Here is a 17,335-nt window from a genome sequence, read left to right on the forward strand (position 1 = left end):
TACAATGTGATTTTCTGGATTTTTTTTTCTCTCATTTTGTCTGTCATAGTTGAAGTGTACCTATGATGAAAATTACAGGCCTCTCATATTTTTAAGTGGGAGAACTTGCACAATTGGTGGCTGACTAAATACTTTTTTGCCCCACTGTATGTATATTATGTATTTTTTAGTGTTTCCTGTTTGACCCCAGGAAGAGTAGCCGCTGGGGATCCTAATAAAATACTAAATGTATCAGATATTGATGACGTGTTGATCAGTTTTCACCATTAGTATTTTAATGAATGTTTCATTCAATGTGTTTCTATGGGATATAGTAGAAAAGGCCAAATTCAATATATATTTTTTTATACGTAATGTCATAAAATACTAAATCAATTATCTAAACAATCCATGGTATGACCTTCTTAAAACAATTCCATATGTTAGCATTATATTGCAATGTAATGACCCAGTTAGTATTGGGGAATGGAACCAGAGAGGAAGCTTGTGTTACCTTTCTCACACCACTACAGTATTCATTTCAACAGAACTTTTCCACGCCCCTTTGTTAGAGCTCAATATATACCCAAGACTATATAGAGGGTCATCTACCAGAACCTTTCCTATTGGGTTAGTAAGCACCACAGAATTTTAGGAAGCCATTGTTCAAAATGTGTTCATATACACAGTAACAATGGGAGGGGGTGTGGCCTGCACAGAGAAGGACCACGAGGTTGATCTCAGACAGAGTTGACAAATTAACAGTGAGGACAAACCCAGCCTGCCTCTCCTTTCACACTGCCTTCCAAACAGATTCTAAACCTACAGTCACTGGGTCCTGATTGACAGTGGAGACTTGTTGCACTGCAGGATCTAGAGATGGCATCACTGGACAGGTCTCCATTGGGCCAAGTCTACAACAAAAACATTTAGCAAATCAATCATTGCAACGTGGATGGAAACGGCAGAAACAGGAGACATTTTGTAAAGATCCACAAATGCTTTATCCGTTCGAACAGCGGCAGGAAAACATTGAAGAACCACAGTGCAATGCTGCGATGGTGTAAGAAAGGCACTGCTAAGATCAGAGATTAATCTCCTGAGTACACACCTAGTCCCCTGAATACAAACCAAGTAATCTTACATACAGGACTTCAAGTTGTAAAATAGTGAACTACTCCTTTAATGGAGCGGTAGGCTCTATGAAAGGGAAGTTTTGACAACAACAAAAAACGTCCTCGTCGTGTTTTGTTCATTAGTCCACTGTTAATACAATGCCAAAAAGTTTGCATGTTAGCAGTCAAGTTTTCAATATAAAGCACTTTCAGTACAGAGAAAAAAGTGGGATGCTTATGCAAATTATATGCAAATTAGCTAAATAATAATTGCATATAATTTGCATTATCACACCTTTTGGTGTGTACTACATTGTTTTCCAATCCTGGTCCTGGGGATCCATAGAGGTGAGCTTGTTTGTTTTTGCCCCTAACACTCACACACTGGATTCAACTAAACAACTCAAGCCTTTGAACTGAATAAGGTATGTGAGTGCGAGGGCAAAAACACACATGTACACCCCTTTGGGACCAGGATTGGGGAACACGGCTGTACTGAAAGTCCTCCATCTTCAGAACTTCACTGTTGACGTACACATTATTTGGATTGTATACAGGGTGAAGAAACCAAGGTGGACATTTGTAATTTGATTGAACTATCCCTTTAATTAGGGTTCCTTTGGAGTTATATTTAGTTAGAGATGGATTTGATCTAAGCATGTGCTATAAATATTCATTTATTTAATAAAGAAAACTGCTTTTGTAATCTCTTAAGGAGGCAAGGCGAACCTAACGAGTGTGCTCTCATACTCCCTTAAAATACCTTTGCTTGAAAAACGAGAAAAAAAAGTGTCAGTAGCACTGTTTGTCCATTTTGACACGCCATAGAACCCTTTCTCTGTTTACAAATGAAAACTGTATTTTAAGGCTTGTATGAATGTCCTACTTCATATGTTTGTGTCATCATCACAAATCAACTGCATTAAACTTAAAAAAACAACAACACTTTAACCAGTAAAATGGCTTTCGCTATAGCCTTTATCAATGAACGAAAGCGTTCTGTGATCTTAGCGACTGTTCAAGCAAGAATCAAAACATTGTAAGGGTATATAAACTCAAAGATATTTTGTTTGGAAGTAATAAAAACGTACATCTAGACGACTGCTGCCAAGAGTCGCACACATCTGTGAGTGACGTCAGCGCGTTGAGTACTGAAAAGGGTCTATCGCCACTTCCTCAAAATAGATAACTCAAATCTGTCATTAATGTTGAGTGCTGTTGACCAATCACAAATGAACGGGCTTAAACTTCGGCTACCGACTTGCCTCCAAGAAAAAATGTGTGTGCACAAACAGCCGAAAAAACCCTTACACAAAGCCCAAAACGAAAACAAAAACTTCACAAAATGTTGTCATAATATATGCACAAACTCTTCCGGCTGTTTTTAAAGAGTTTATTTCATTGAATTATACACAAGAGAGAAAACATGTATGTACAAACATATTTTTTTCATTACATTCTTGTCATTTAGCAGATGTTCTTATCCAGAGCGATTTACAGGACAAATAAGGGTTAATTGCCTTGACAGATTTTTCACCTAGTCGGCTCGGGATTCAAACACGCGACCTTTCAGTTACTGGTCCAACACTCTTAACCGCTAGGCTACCTGCCGCCAGATCAATCAACTTCAACACAGTTATTCAAATACATTCATCATCAATGACTACAATAATGAATCAAGTATTAAAATGCAATTTAATAAACAGTTGATTAATTCCCTGTTTATCATTAAACAAAAGCTTAGTAATAAAATAATACACCGAAAATAATGCTGAGAACTGATCACGCCATCTTTATCTGATATACACTGAGTGCATAAACATTAGGAACACATTCCTAATATTGAGTTCCCCCCCTTGTCCTCAGAACACCCTCAATTCATCGGGCATAGACTCTACAAGGTGTTGAAGGTGTTCCACAGGGATGCTGGCCCATGTTGACTCCAATGCTTCCCACAATTGTGTCAAGTTGGCTGGGAGTGGATCTCTACTCCGAATTGCTCGTTCCATCTCCTCCCACAGATGCACAATTGGATTGAGATCTGGTGACTCGGCAGGCCACTGCAGTAAACTGAATTCACTGTCATGTTCTTGGAACGATTCCTGGACAAGCCTTGTGGCGTAATCCTGCTGAAGAAATCTATTTGCAGATGGATACACTGCTGTCATGAAGGGAGGCACCTGATTGGCAGTAATTATTTAGATATCCTGTGGCATTCAAACATTGCTCAACTTTTATCAAGGGCCCCAATGTGTGTCCTGAAAACACAGCCCAACCATCACACCACCACCCTGCAATGCTGACACACGGAGTGGATGCAGGAAGTGGTGTAAAGTTCTTAAGTAAAAAATATTTAAACTAATTTAGAAGTTTTGGGGGCGTATCTGTACTTTACTATTTATATTTTTGACAACTTTTATTTCACTATATTCCTAAAGAAAATACATTTTATTTTTACTCCATACATTTTCCCGGACACCCAAAAGTACTCGTTACATTGTTTATGATTAGCAGGACAGGAAATGGTCCAATTCACACACTTATCAAGATAACATCCCTGGTCCTCCCCACTGCCTCTGATCTGGCAGACTCACTAAACACAAATGCTTCGTTTGTAAATGATGTCAGTGTTGGGAGTCTGCCCCTGGCTGTCTGTAATATTTTTTTTAAACAAGACAATTGTGCCATCTGGTTTGCTTAATTGAAGGAATTTGAAATGATTAATACTTTTACTTTTGATACTTAAGTATATTTACAACCAAATACTTTTACTCAAGTAGTATTTTACTGGGTGACTTTTACTTGAGTCATTTTCTATTAAGGTTTCATTACTTTCACTCAGTCTGACAGTTAGGTACATTTTCCACCACTGGATGTATGTCCTCGTGGTTTCCTCCATACCCCAGTCCTCCCATCAGCATGAAACAGCAGGAACCAGGGTTCATCAGGCCAGGCAGTATGTTTCCAATTTTCCAGTGTTTTCATTCCTTAGCCCACTGCAACGGCAGTTTTGTTTGTTTGTTGAAAGCTAATGGAGATCCATAACAAATACACAACAACTAAATCATTAAGGATCATAACTTTCACCTGGGTTCAGCTGGTCATGGAAAGAGCAGGTGTCCTTAATGTTTTGTACACTCAGTGTAGGTTGTGTCTACTATCTCATTCCCACAGACAACTGTAGAGGGAAGCAGTCCCACCCTGTTAACCGTCAGACTCCACTGTGAGAAGCCTCACAAAGGATATTCAACCCTAAGGGCAAATCCAAGGTCATGTCAATATCTTTACAGTAGAAGCTAACAAAACACACCAAAACTGACAAGGTACACACTGATCAGTAAAGTAAAGAGAGGCTAACATTCTAGAACGCTCTCTTTCCTCTGCACAGTTCTCTCACAGTGAGAAACAATAGGATTAGAACAGAGTGTTCTACACTTTCTTCATTTGATCCAATTCAACGTTGCAAATGATTTTATGAGATGAGAATTAAGTGGAGTGTCTAATCTTAGCTGGTCTGAGAGAGGTGATGAGGCTTCTCTCCTTTATGTACACATTGGTGTCTTTTTAAATGGCCCAATCTGTAGAATCTCTTCTCACAGTCAGTGCAGTGATAAGGCTTCTCTCCTGTGTGTATTCGTTCATGTCGTTTTAAGTTGCACAGTAGAGAGAAACTTGCTGCACAGTCAGAGCAGGTGTAAGGCTTCTCTCCTGTGTGTATACTTTCATGTCGTTTTAAGTGGCACAGTAGAGAGAAACTTGCCGCACAGTTAGAGCAGATGTAAGGCTTCTCTCCTGTGTGTGTTCTCTTATGAACTTTTAGCCTAGTTGATGTTGTGAAGCATTTTACACAATAAGAGCAGGAGTAAGGCTTCTCTCCTGTGTGTGTTCTCTTATGAACTTTTAGCTCAGATGATGTTATGAAGCATTTTACACAGTCAGAGCAGGAGTAAGGCTTCTCTCCTGTATGTATATGTTTATGTGTTTTTAAGTGGCCCAGTCGAGAGAAACTCTTTCCACAGTCAGAGCAGGAGTAAGGCTTCTCTCCTGTATGTATATGTTGGTGTCTTTTTAAGTGGCCCAGTAGAGAATAACTGTTTCCACAATCAGAGCAGGAATAAGGCTTCTCTCCTGTGTGTATACGTTCATGTCGTTTTAAGTTACACAGTAGAGAGAAACTCGCCGCACAGTCAGAGCAGGAGTAAAGCTTCTCTCCTGTGTGTATACGTTCATGACGTTTTAAGTTGCACAGTAGAGAGAAACTCGCCGCACAGTCAGAGCAGGAGTAAGGCTTCTCTCCTGTGTGTGTTCTCTGATGAACTTTTAGTCTAGCTGATGTTGTGAAGCATTTTACACAGTCAGAGCAGGAGAACAGCTTCCCTCCTGTATGCACTCTCTGATGAACTGTCACAGTCTTGGATGTTGTGAAATTCTTCCCACCGTCAGTATAGGAATATTGATTCTCTCCTCTGTGTATTTTTAGGTGTACTTTTAGCTTTGATAGAAATGGGAATATTTCCTCACAATGTGGGCAGGGGTGAGACCTCTTAGCTCTGTGATCTTTCTGCTGTTGCTCTCTGGATGTAGAGAATGTCTCAACATGGTCTCCTGTGTGAACAACATCAGAAGAAACAGTCAGTTGGTGTGATAAACATGTCAATCAAATGTATTTTATGAAGCCCTTTTTACATCAGCAGTTGTCACAAAGTGCTTTACAGAAACAGAAAGCCAGCTTAAAACCACAAAGAGCAAGCAATGCAAATGTAGCAGCAAAGTGGCCACGAAAAACTCCACAGCAAGAAGGAACCAAGGAAGAAACGTAAAGAGGAACCAGGCTCAAATGGGTGGCCAGTCCTCTTCTGGCTGTACCGGGTGACATATGTATTCATATCAGCAGGCTGGTAACATATGTATTCATATCAGCAGGCTGGTAACATATGTATTCATATCAGTAGGCTGGTAACGTATGTATTCATATCAGTAGGCTGTACAATAGAAAAGGGGAATAAAACTATTCTAAAAGTGGGTAAAAGCCATATCATCCTCCACTCACTATCAAAGGGTTAGTAACCAGGCTTTATCACATCCGACCGTGATTAGGAGTCCCATAGGGTGGCGATCAATTGGACCAGCATCGTCCGGGTTTGGCCCGGGAGGTAGGCCGTCAATGTAAATAATAATTTGTTCTTAACTGACTTGCCTAGATAAAAGGTAAAATATTTTTTTAAATACTAATTTTGTAGAACTTTAAAATACTGGCAGCGTGTCTACTTCACTTCTTTATTCTACTCTCTGATCACTCAGGATAGCCCAGTGAATTAAACACATGCTGGCAATGCTGGTATGCAAGTCTGAGTAGCATGAAATAATATCTACCTTCTCATTGAAACAGTTCATCATGAAACACTTCTACTACAACTTTTCATGCACAGTGGGAAGTTGAAAGGAACAACAAATTTAGATAGAACCTGGTCTTACCATGAGAAACAGATTTCCCAATCTTCTCCTCCTCTTCTTCATCTTTAATGTTGACGTTCAGCTCCAGTGTTTGACTGCAGTCTTCCAGCTTCACTGATGCCATCTCTGGATCCTGCGGTACAAACTGGGCTCCACTGTCACAATCAGGACCCAGTGACTGTAGGTTTGGGCTCACTGTGGAAGGAGAGAAGCAGGCTGGGTTTGTCCTCATCTGCTCATCATCATCTACTCATCTATCACTCCAGTGTTCATCTGCTAAATTGTAATCACTTTGCTACTATGGCCTATTTATTGCCATACCTCCTCATGCCATTTGCACACACTGTATATAGACTTTGTTTTCTATTGTGTTATTGACTGTGTTGTTTCTGTTGCACTGCTATGCTTTATCTTGGCCAGGTCGCAGTTGTAAATGAGAACTTGTTCTCAACTAGCCTACCTGGTTAAATAAAGGTGTTCTCAACTAGCCTACCTGGTTAAATAAAGGTGTTCTCAACTAGCCTACCTGGTTAAATAAAGTTGAAATAAAAATTAAACAAATAAATTGATGGATTATAGACAAGGTTGTTTATATTGACCTCAGATTCTCAGTTTATCCGTGTCAAAGTAGTCTGTCACTTTGGTCATCTGTGAGGTATTAAAAATGATTCTGCCAACGTCTCCAGTCATCCAAAATGATGTAGAACTGCATGAAAATCTGTAGAATTCGTCAGGATGTTGATTTTGGCCTTTGGAATAGACCACAACACCTGAACAGGATCGATACATCCGAACATCACACCTGCTAGACAGGAATGTCAGTGTTTTGCCATGGCCAGCGAAGAGCCCGGATCTCAATCCCATTGAGCACGTCTGGGACCTGTAGGATCGGAGGGTGAGGGATAGGGCCATTCCCCCAGGAAATGTCCAGGATCTTGGTGGAAGATGCCTTGGTGGAAGAGTGGGGTAACATCTCACAGCAAGAACTGGCAAATCTGATACAGTCCATGAGGAGGAGATGCACTGTAGTACTTAATGCAGCTGGTGGCCACATCAGATACTGACTGTTACTTTTGATTTTGACCCCCCTTTGTTCAGGGACACATTATTCCATTTCTGTTTGTCACATGTCTGTGGAACTTCTTAAGTTTTTGTCTCAGTTGTTGAATCTTATTATGTTCATACAAATATTTACACATTAAGTTTGCTGAAAATAAAACGCAGTTGACAGTGAGAGGTCGTTTATTTTTTTGCCGAGTTTATTTTGAACTTGTCAGCTCAGGGATTCGTTCCAGCAACCTTTCGATTACTGGCCCATCTCTCCAACCACTAGGCTACCTGTACGTAATTCATATCAGTAGGCTGCTCAATACAAAAGGAGAATAAAACTAATCTAAAACTATCCCATAAGTCAAAAAGATGAGCCATATCATCCTCCACTCACTATCACAAGGGTTAGTAACTACACAGACTCATTTCATATCCTCGACCACTCACTATCACAAGGGTTAGTAACTACAGACTCATTTCATATCATCCTCCTCTCACTATCACAAGGGTTAGAAACTACACACACTAATTTCATAGAACTTTAAAACACTGGCAGTTTGTCTACTTCACTTCTTTAGTCTACTCTCTGATCACTCCAGATAGACCAGTGAATAAAACAAATGCTGGCAATACTGGTGTCAAACCAGGCAAGTCTGAGTACCATGAAATAACATCTACCTTCTCATTGAAACAGTTCATCATGAAACAGTTCTACAGCAACTTTTCATAAACAGTGGGAAGTTGTAACGAACAAAAATATTAGATAGAACCTGCTCTTACCATGATTAACAGATGTCCCAATCTCCTCCTCCTCTTCTTCATCTTTAATGTTGACATTCAGCTCCAGTGTTTGACTGCAGTCTTCCAGCTTCACTGATGCCATCTCTGGATCCTGCAGAGCAAACTGGGCTCCACTGTCACAATCAGGACCCAGTGACTGTAGGTTTGTCCTCACTGTTGATGTTACCGGCCTCATACCTGAGTCAGCAAGTAGTTTAAGAGAAGCAGACAAAAAAGTTATTTTCTTGACAGAACTGAACTTTCTTTATTCTCTATTAAATATATTATATTTTTTCTTGTTCAATTATCTAATTCAGTGCTCGACTTGGACTGAAATAGTTGCCGATACTCATTTTGGGTGCCGGTACTGTTTATATTTACAGTGGGGAGTATTTGATACACTGACGATTTTGCAGGTTTTCCTACTTACAAAGCATGTAGAGGTCTGTAATTTTTTTAAATCATAGGTACACTTCAACTGTGAGAGACGGAATCTAAAACAAAAATCCAGAAAATCACATTGTATGATTTTTAAGTAATTAATTTGCATTTTATTGCATGACATAAGTATTTGATACATCAGAAAAGCAGAACTTAATATTTGGTACAGAAACATTTGTTTGCAATAACAGCGATCATACGTTTCCTGTAGTTCTTGACCAGGTTTGCACACACTGCAGCAGGGATTTTGGCCCACTCCTCCATACAGAACTTCTCCAGATCCTTCAGGTTTCGGGGCTGTCACTGGGCAATACGGACTTTCAGCTCCCTCCAAAGATTGTCTATTGGGTTCAGGTCTGGAGACTGGCTAGGCCACTCCAGGACCTTGAGATGCTTCTTACGAAGCCACTCCTTAGTTGCCCTGGCTGTGTGTTTTGGGTCGTTGTCATGCTGGAAGACCCAGCCACGACCCATCTTCAATGCTCTTACTGAGGGAAGGAGGTTGTTGGCCAAATCTCGCGATACATGGCCCCATCCATCCTCCCCTCAATACGGTGCAGTCGTCCTGTCCCCTTTGCAGAAAAGTATCCCCAAAGAATGATGTTTCCACCTCCATGCTTCATGGTTGGGATGGTGTTCTTGGGGTTGTACTCATCCTTCTTCTTCCTCCAAACACAGAGAGTGGAGTTTAGACCAAAGAGCTCTATTTTTGTCTCATCAGACCACATGACCTTCTCCCATTCCTCCTCTGGATCATCCAGATGGTCATTGGCAAACTTCAGATGGGCCTGGAGATGTGCTAGCTTGAGCAGGATTTTAATCCATGACGGCGTAGTGTGTTACTAATGGTTTTCTTGGAGACTGTGGTCCCAGCTCTCTTCAGGACTTTGACCAGGTCCTGCCGTGTAGTTCTGGGCTGATCCCTCACCTTCCTCATGATCATTGATGCCCCACGAGGTGAGATCTTGCATGGAGCCCCAGACCGAGGGTGATTGACCGTCATCTTGAACTTCTTCCAATTTTGAATAATTGCGCCAACAGTCTCACCAAGCTGCTTGCTTATTGTCCTGTAGCCCATCCCAGCCCTGTGCAGGTCTACAATTGTATCCCTGATGTCCTTACACAGCTCTCTGGTCTTGGCCATTGTGGAGAGGTTGGAGTCTGTTTGATTGAGTATGTGGACAGGTGTCTTTTATACAGGTAACGAGTTCAAACAGGTGCAGTTAATACAGGTAATGAGTGGAGAACAGGAGGGCTTCTTAAAGAAAAACTAACAGGTCTGTGAGAGCCGGAATTCTTACTGGTTGGTAGGTGATCAAATACTTATGTCATGCAATAAAATGCAAAATAATTACTTAAAAATCATACAAATGTGATTTTCTGGATTTTTGTTTTAGATTCCATCTCTCACAGTTGAAGTGTACCTATGATAAAAATTACAGACCTCTACATGCTTTGTAAGTAGGAAAACCTGCAAATCGGCAGTGTATCAAATACTTGTTCTCCCCACTGTAGGTGCAGGAGCTCCACAATACTTTTGAGCTAAAACTTAACCTGTCGTAGATAAATGCATAAATTACTCAAAAACCATTTAGTACAAGGTTACGGTTTGTTTTAGGCAGCACTATGTGCTATTTTCATTAATAACCTTTATTCACGGTTTTACTTCAAAAAACAATTGTATTTCCTGTTCACACCATAGTAATGTTTATAGATCAACACAAACTGAATGTGTCAATATTATTACACATGTAGAAAATACAATCATTACATTTGGTTTCAAAACAGTAGTGCAACCGTAAAATTGTCTCTCTGCTGCATCCACACTGCCTGCACTGAAATCCGTTGACGCAGACCGAGCGGGTGCCGCGATTTAACCAGCGTGTGAATTTTTCCTTTCATGGAGATCTACGGACAATTCCTTCCACCTCATGGCTTGGTTTTTACTCTGACATGCACTGTGAAATATGGGACCTTATATAGACAGGTGTGTGCCTTTCTAAATCAATGTCCAATCAATTGAATTTACCACAGGTTGACAACAATCAAGTTGAAGAAATATCTCAAGGATGATCAATGGAAACAAGATGCTCAATGTCGAGTCTCATAGCAAAGGGTCTGAATACTTATGTAAATAAGGCATTTGTTTTACGTTTTTTTATAAATGTTTAAACATTTCTAAAACCCTGCGTTTGCTTTGTCATTATGGGTTATTGTGTGTAGATTGATGAGGAACGTTTTTCATTTAATCCATTTTAGAATAAGGCTGTAACGTAACCAAATGTGGAAAAAGTCAAGGGGTCTGAATACTTTCTGAATGCACTGTATGTATTCATATCAGTAGTCTGGTACTGTACGTATTCATATCAGTAGGCTGGTATTGTGTGTATTCATATCAGTAGGCTGGTATTGTGTGTATTCATATCAGTAGTCTGGTAGTGTACGTATTCATATCAGTAGTCTGGTACTGTATGTATTCATATCAGTAGTCTGGTACTGTACGTATTCATATCAGTAGGCTGGTAATGTATGTATTCATATCAGTAGTCTGGTAGTGTACGTATTCATATCAGTAGTCTGGTACTGTATGTATTCATATCAGTAGTCTGGTACTGTACGTATTCATATCAGTAGGCTGGTAATGTATGTATTCATATCAGTAGGCTGGTATTGTGTGTATTCATATCAGTAGTCTGGTAGTGTACGTATTCATATCAGTAGTCTGGTACTGTATGTATTCATATCAGTAGTCTGGTACTGTACGTATTCATATCAGTAGGCTGGTAATGTATGTATTCATATCAGTAGGCTGGTATTGTGTGTATTCATATCAGTAGTCTGGTAGTGTACGTATTCATATCAGTAGTCTGGTAATGTATGTATTCATATCAGTAGTCTGGTAGTGTACGTATTCATATCAGTAGTCTGGTACTGTATGTATTCATATCAGTAGGCTGGTAGTGTATGTATTCATATCAGTAGGCTGGTATTGTGTGTATTCATATCAGTAGTCTGGTAGTGTACGTATTCATATCAGTAGTCTGGTACTGTATGTATTCATATCAGTAGTCTGGTACTGTACGTATTCATATCAGTAGTCTGGTACTGTACGTATTCATATCAGTAGTCTGGTACTGTACGTATTCATATCAGTAGTCTGGTACTGTACGTATTCATATCAGTAGTCTGGTACTGTACGTATTCATATCAGTAGGCTGGTACTGTATGTATTCATATCAGTAGGCTGGTACTGTATGTATTCATATCAGTAGGCTGGTACTGTATGTATTCATATCAGTAGGCTGGTACTGTATGTATTCATATCAGTAGGCTGGTACTGTATGTATTCATATCAGTAGGCTGGTAGTGTATGTATTCATATCAGTAGGCTGGTAGTGTATGTATTCATATCAGTAGGCTGGTAGTGTATGTATTCATATCAGTAGGCTGGTACTGTACGTATTCATATCAGTAGTCTGGTACTGTACGTATTCATATCAGTAGGCTGGTACTGTACGTATTCATATGAGTAGGCTGGTACTGTACGTATTCATATGAGTAGGCTGGTAGTGTATGTGTTCATATCAGTAGGCTGGTACTGTACGTATTCATATCAGTAGGCTGGTACTGTACGTATTCATATCAGTAGGCTGGTACTGTATGTATTCATATCAGTAGTCTGGTACTGTATGTATTCATATCAGTAGTCTGGTAGTGTACGTATTCATATCAGTAGTCTGGTACTGTATGTATTCATATCAGTAGGCTGGTACTGTATGTATTCATATCAGTAGTCTGGTAGTGTATGTATTCATATCAGTAGTCTGGTACTGTATGTGTTCATATCAGTAGGCTGGTACTGTATGTATTCATATCAGTAGGCTGGTACTGTATGTATTCATATCAGTAGGCTGGTACTGTATGTATTCATATCAGTAGTCTGGTACTGTACGTATTCATATCAGTAGGCTGGTACTGTATGTGTTCATATCAGTAGGCTGGTACTGTATGTATTCATATCAGTAGTCTGGTACTGTATGTATTCATATCAGTAGGCTGGTACTGTATGTATTCATATCAGTAGTCTGGTAGTGTATGTATTCATATCAGTAGTCTGGTACTGTATGTGTTCATATCAGTAGGCTGGTACTGTATGTATTCATATCAGTAGGCTGGTACTGTATGTATTCATATCAGTAGGCTGGTACTGTATGTATTCATATCAGTAGTCTGGTACTGTACGTATTCATATCAGTAGGCTGGTACTGTACGTATTCATATCAGTAGGCTGGTACTGTACGTATTCATATCAGTAGGCTGGCACTGTACGTATTCATATCAGTAGGCTGGTACTGTACGTATTCATATCAGTAGGCTGGTACTGTACGTATTCATATCAGTAGGCTGGTACTGTACGTATTCATATCAGTAGGCTGGTACTGTACGTATTCATATCAGTAGGCTGGTACTGTACGTATTCATATCAGTAGGCTGGTACTGTACGTATTCATATCAGTAGGCTGGTACTGTACGTATTCATATCAGTAGTCTGGTACTGTACGTGTTCATATCAGTAGGCTGGTACTGTACGTATTCATATCAGTAGGCTGGTACTGTACGTATTCATATCAGTAGGCTGGTACTGTACGTATTCATATCAGTAGGCTGTGCAATACAAAATGGGAATAAAACTATTCTAAAAGTACCTCATAAGTTATGAAAATTATGAGCTATATCATCCTCCACTCACTATCACAAGGGTTAGAAACTACACAGACTCATTTCATAGAACTTTAAAACACTGGCAGTTTGTCTACTTCACTTCTTTAGTCTACTCTCTGAGCACTCCAGATAGACCAGTGAATAAAACAAATGCTGGAAATACTGGTGTCAAACCAGGCAAGTCTGAGTACCATGAAATAACATGTACCTTCTAATTGAAACAGTTCATCATGAAATCCTGCCCTGCCTTTCTAAAGTCTTTCGAAAGCCAAGTTACCTTCTCCGCTATGCAATCTGGTTTCCGAGATGGTCATGGGTGCACCTCAGCCACGCTCAAAGTCCTGAACGATATCATAACCGCCATCGATAACAGACAGTACTGTGCAGCCATCTTCATCGATCTGGCCAAGGCTTTCAATGTCAAATTGGAGGGCCTGTTGTCTGGACCTCTGGCAGTCTCTATGAGGGTGCCACAGGGTTCAATTCTCAGGCCGACTCTTTTCTCTGTATATATCAATGATGTAGCTCTTGCTGCTGGTGATTCTCTAATCCACCTCTACGCAGACAACACCATTCTGTATACTTTGGACACTGTGTTAACAAACCTCCAGACGAGCTTCAATGCCATACAACACTCCTTCCAAGGCCTCCAACTGCTCTTAAATGCTAGTAAAACTAAATGCATGCTCTTCAACCGATCGCTGACCGCACCCGCCCGCCCGACTAGCATCACTACTCTATACCTACAAATACCTAGGTGTCTGGTTAGACTGTAAACTCTCCTTCTAGACTCACATTAAGCATCTCCAAACCAAAATTAAATCTAGAATCGGCTCCTATTTCGCAACAAAGCCTCCTTCATTCATGCTGCCGAACATACCCTCGTAAAACTGACTATCCTACCGATCCTTGACTTTGGCGACGTCATTTACAAAATAGCCTCGAACACTCTACTCAGCAAATTGGAGTCTATCACAGTCTCGTCTGTTTTGTCACCAAAGCCCCAAATGCTACCCACCACTGCGACCTGTACGCTCTTGTTGGCTGGGCCCTTGCTTCATATTGGTCACAAAACCCACTGGCTCCAGGTCATCAATACGTCTTTGCTAGGTAAAGCCCCGCCTTATCTCAGCTCACTGGTCACCATAGCAACACCCACCCGTAGCAAGCGATCCAGCAGGTATATTTCACTGGTCATCCCCAAAGCCAAGTCCTCATTTGGCCACATGTTCTTCCAGTTCTCTGCTGCCAATGACTGGAACAAATGGCAAAAATCACTTTAGCTGGAGACATATCTCCCTCACTAACTTTAAGCATCAGCTGTCAGAGCAGCTTACCGATCACTGCACCTGTACACAGCCCATCTGTAAATAGCCCACCCCAACTACCTCATCCCCATATTGCTATTTATTTTTGCTCTTTTGCACCCCAGTATCTCTACTTGCACATCCATCCCTCTAGTGTTAATACTAAATGGTAATTATTTCGCCACTATGGCCTATTTATTGCCTTACCCCCCTAATCTTACTACACTACTCGTTCTCAACTGGCCCACCTGGTTAAATTAAGGTGAAATAAAATTAAACAGTTCTACAGCAACTTTTCCTGCACAGTGGGAAGTTGGAATGAAAAACACCAACTTAGTTAGACAGAACCTGCTCTTACCATGAGAAACAGATATTCCAATCTCCTCCTCCTCTTCTTCATCTTTAATGATGACATTCAGCTCCAGTGTTTGACTGCAGTCTTCCAGCTTCACTGATGCCATCTCTGGATCCTGCAGTGCAAACTGGGCTCCGCTGTCACAATCTGGACCCAGTGACTGTAGGTTTGGACTCAGTGTGGAAGGAGAGAGGCAGGTTGGGTTTGTCCTTACTGTTGATGTTACTGGCCTCAGACTTAATCTGAGTCAGCCAGTAGTAATAAAGAGAAACGGACACAAAAGTTAGTGCCAGAACTGTCAAGACTTACTTTATTCTCTAAAAATATGGTTTATTTTAGGTGCAGGAGCTACACAATACTGTTGAGCTAATATTCTATAAGAGGAACATGAGCTCAAACAGTAAACATTTGAGGTGACGGTACTCAGCTCTGATGAGCTGCTGTCCAAGACAAGCACTGATCTCATTTCAATAGATGAGGTAGCTAAGCATTGACAAAACATTCATTAATTCACATTAGACAAAGTATACACTTTAAATTAGGCTACAAACTGTAAATGCAGTTAATCTATAGTAGATTTCCTGAATTCACATAAATGCCTCAAAAACCATTCAGTACAAGTTTGCAGTATGTTTCAGGCAGCACTATGTACTATTTTCCTGAATAAACTTGTCTTCACTGTACTATTCATATCAAAAACCAATAGTATTTCCGTTCACACCATAGTAACATTTATAGAGAGACAGAAACAACTGAATATCTCTGAATATTAGTACACATGTAGAAAACTGATAATCATTACATTCAGCTCCAAAACAGTAGTGCAACCGTAAAATGGTCCATCTCTGCTGCACCGAAGTGCGTTGACGCAGACCGAGGGGGAACCGCCATTTTACAATTTCGTGAATTTGACACAAAACCAAAAACGACATGTAAAACGAATCCAGAATTCTCAAATAAATTGATCCTTAATGAAATGACCTTGACAAAATGATATACATCCACTCAGACTAACCCAGTCACTATGTGATTTGTAAAAAAAAGTGATCACGTTCACTCACGCGTTTTGACATAAAAATAACACATAAAACCTTTATCAAACGTGATAATACATTGACGTATTTGTTACCTAGCATGTTCTTTCGATATTATAACGTGCTATTACATACCAGTAGTAATACATTTGAAAGCGACACAGAAGTTGTCGTCTCGACTGCACAAATCTGACGTATCCTTTATTCTGAAGAATGATGCGCGCCTGCGCGGAACTTCCTGTTCCCCCACTACCAGTTCCTAAACCCAGAGACGTAACAACGCGAGACTTCAGAGAACGCTTGTGGCGTAGACCAAGCCTGGGTTTGAGAAGTCAATGAGAGAAGTGAACAATTCTGATACATTTGCAGCGGCTAATGGGGATCCTAATAAATACCAAAAATATTTTGTCGACACACTTGAAACATGACCATTCTTTTATCAATTTCATAACTGCAGTGGTTTATTCACAATCCCTCTCACTGCGTATCTTACATATCGCAGCATCACATGAGTAGGCAGACACTCTTCACTCTTTCAACGAAACTCCAGATATAACACATTTTATCGGTGCCCTGCTCCGAAAAACAATGCTCTCTCCTACTCTTCTGAGACGCATGATAATCAAAACAAAACCATTACTGGTCACTCTGGCAGACTCTACCTTTCACCATGCCTCCTTTACCATCTTCCTGACCTCAAATGATCACCCAAAAATACACAATTTTTGATGAATCGCGCTCCAAAAGAAACCAATGTTCGTTTACAACTTTTGGTCTGTTTGTTCCATTTTTCGTTGTCTCCGTCTTCCATTCCTTCTGACCAACTTTACTCAACTGGGAGATATCAGACTCGAACAGCACTTCCGCTTCGCCATATTTCCCTCCCCAAAACCAGACACACTCCGCATTGAATCCTGCATTGAAAAAAGCCCAAAACTTCAGGTTAAAGGGGAATTTCACCGTGGCTTTGCCATGGCATCAGTGGCGACGTCCACGGACGGCGAATTTCGGCTCTATCAGGTCCATCCATCATTGACTTTATTTAGCCCAAAATTGTCCGTCTGTTTTGATCCAAATATAGCTGAAGGTCAGGCTGAT

General features: G+C 40.4%; 1 protein-coding gene across 1 annotated transcript; it reads right to left on the reverse strand.

Annotated features, from left to right (window-relative positions):
- Positions 1-2,473: 2,473 nt before the first annotated feature.
- LOC110511225 (uncharacterized) lies at positions 2,474-16,469 on the reverse strand. Its single transcript, XM_090207074.1, has 5 exons — positions 16,373-16,469; positions 15,207-15,445; positions 8,379-8,576; positions 6,570-6,743; positions 2,474-5,699 (listed from the first exon to the last, which is right to left on the reverse strand). Exons 2-5 carry the CDS (start codon positions 15,307-15,309, stop codon positions 4,600-4,602), a joined length of 1,575 nt encoding a protein of 524 aa, XP_090063200.1. The 5' UTR covers positions 15,310-15,445; positions 16,373-16,469; the 3' UTR covers positions 2,474-4,599.
- Between the last annotated feature and the right edge of the window lie 866 nt (positions 16,470-17,335).

Source organism: Oncorhynchus mykiss, chromosome 18 (genome assembly GCF_057628025.1).
Source record: "Oncorhynchus mykiss isolate SJ-2025 chromosome 18, ASM5762802v1, whole genome shotgun sequence".
Taxonomy (NCBI): domain Eukaryota; kingdom Metazoa; phylum Chordata; class Actinopteri; order Salmoniformes; family Salmonidae; genus Oncorhynchus; species Oncorhynchus mykiss.

What these genes read in the sequence shown, in the direction of transcription:
- LOC110511225 (XM_090207074.1), bottom strand. Translation starts at nt 15,309, where the DNA reads ATGGCATCAGTGAAGCTGGAAGACTGCAGTCAAACACTGGAGCTGAAT. An exon ending in TGGAATATCTGTTTCTCATG is followed by an intron (nt 8,577 to 15,206) that starts GTAAGAGCAGGT and finishes TTGCTGACTCAG; the next exon opens with GTATGAGGCCGGTAACATCA. An exon ending in TGGGAAATCTGTTTCTCATG is followed by an intron (nt 5,700 to 6,569) that starts GTAAGACCAGGT and finishes TTGTTCACACAG; the next exon opens with GAGACCATGTTGAGACATTC.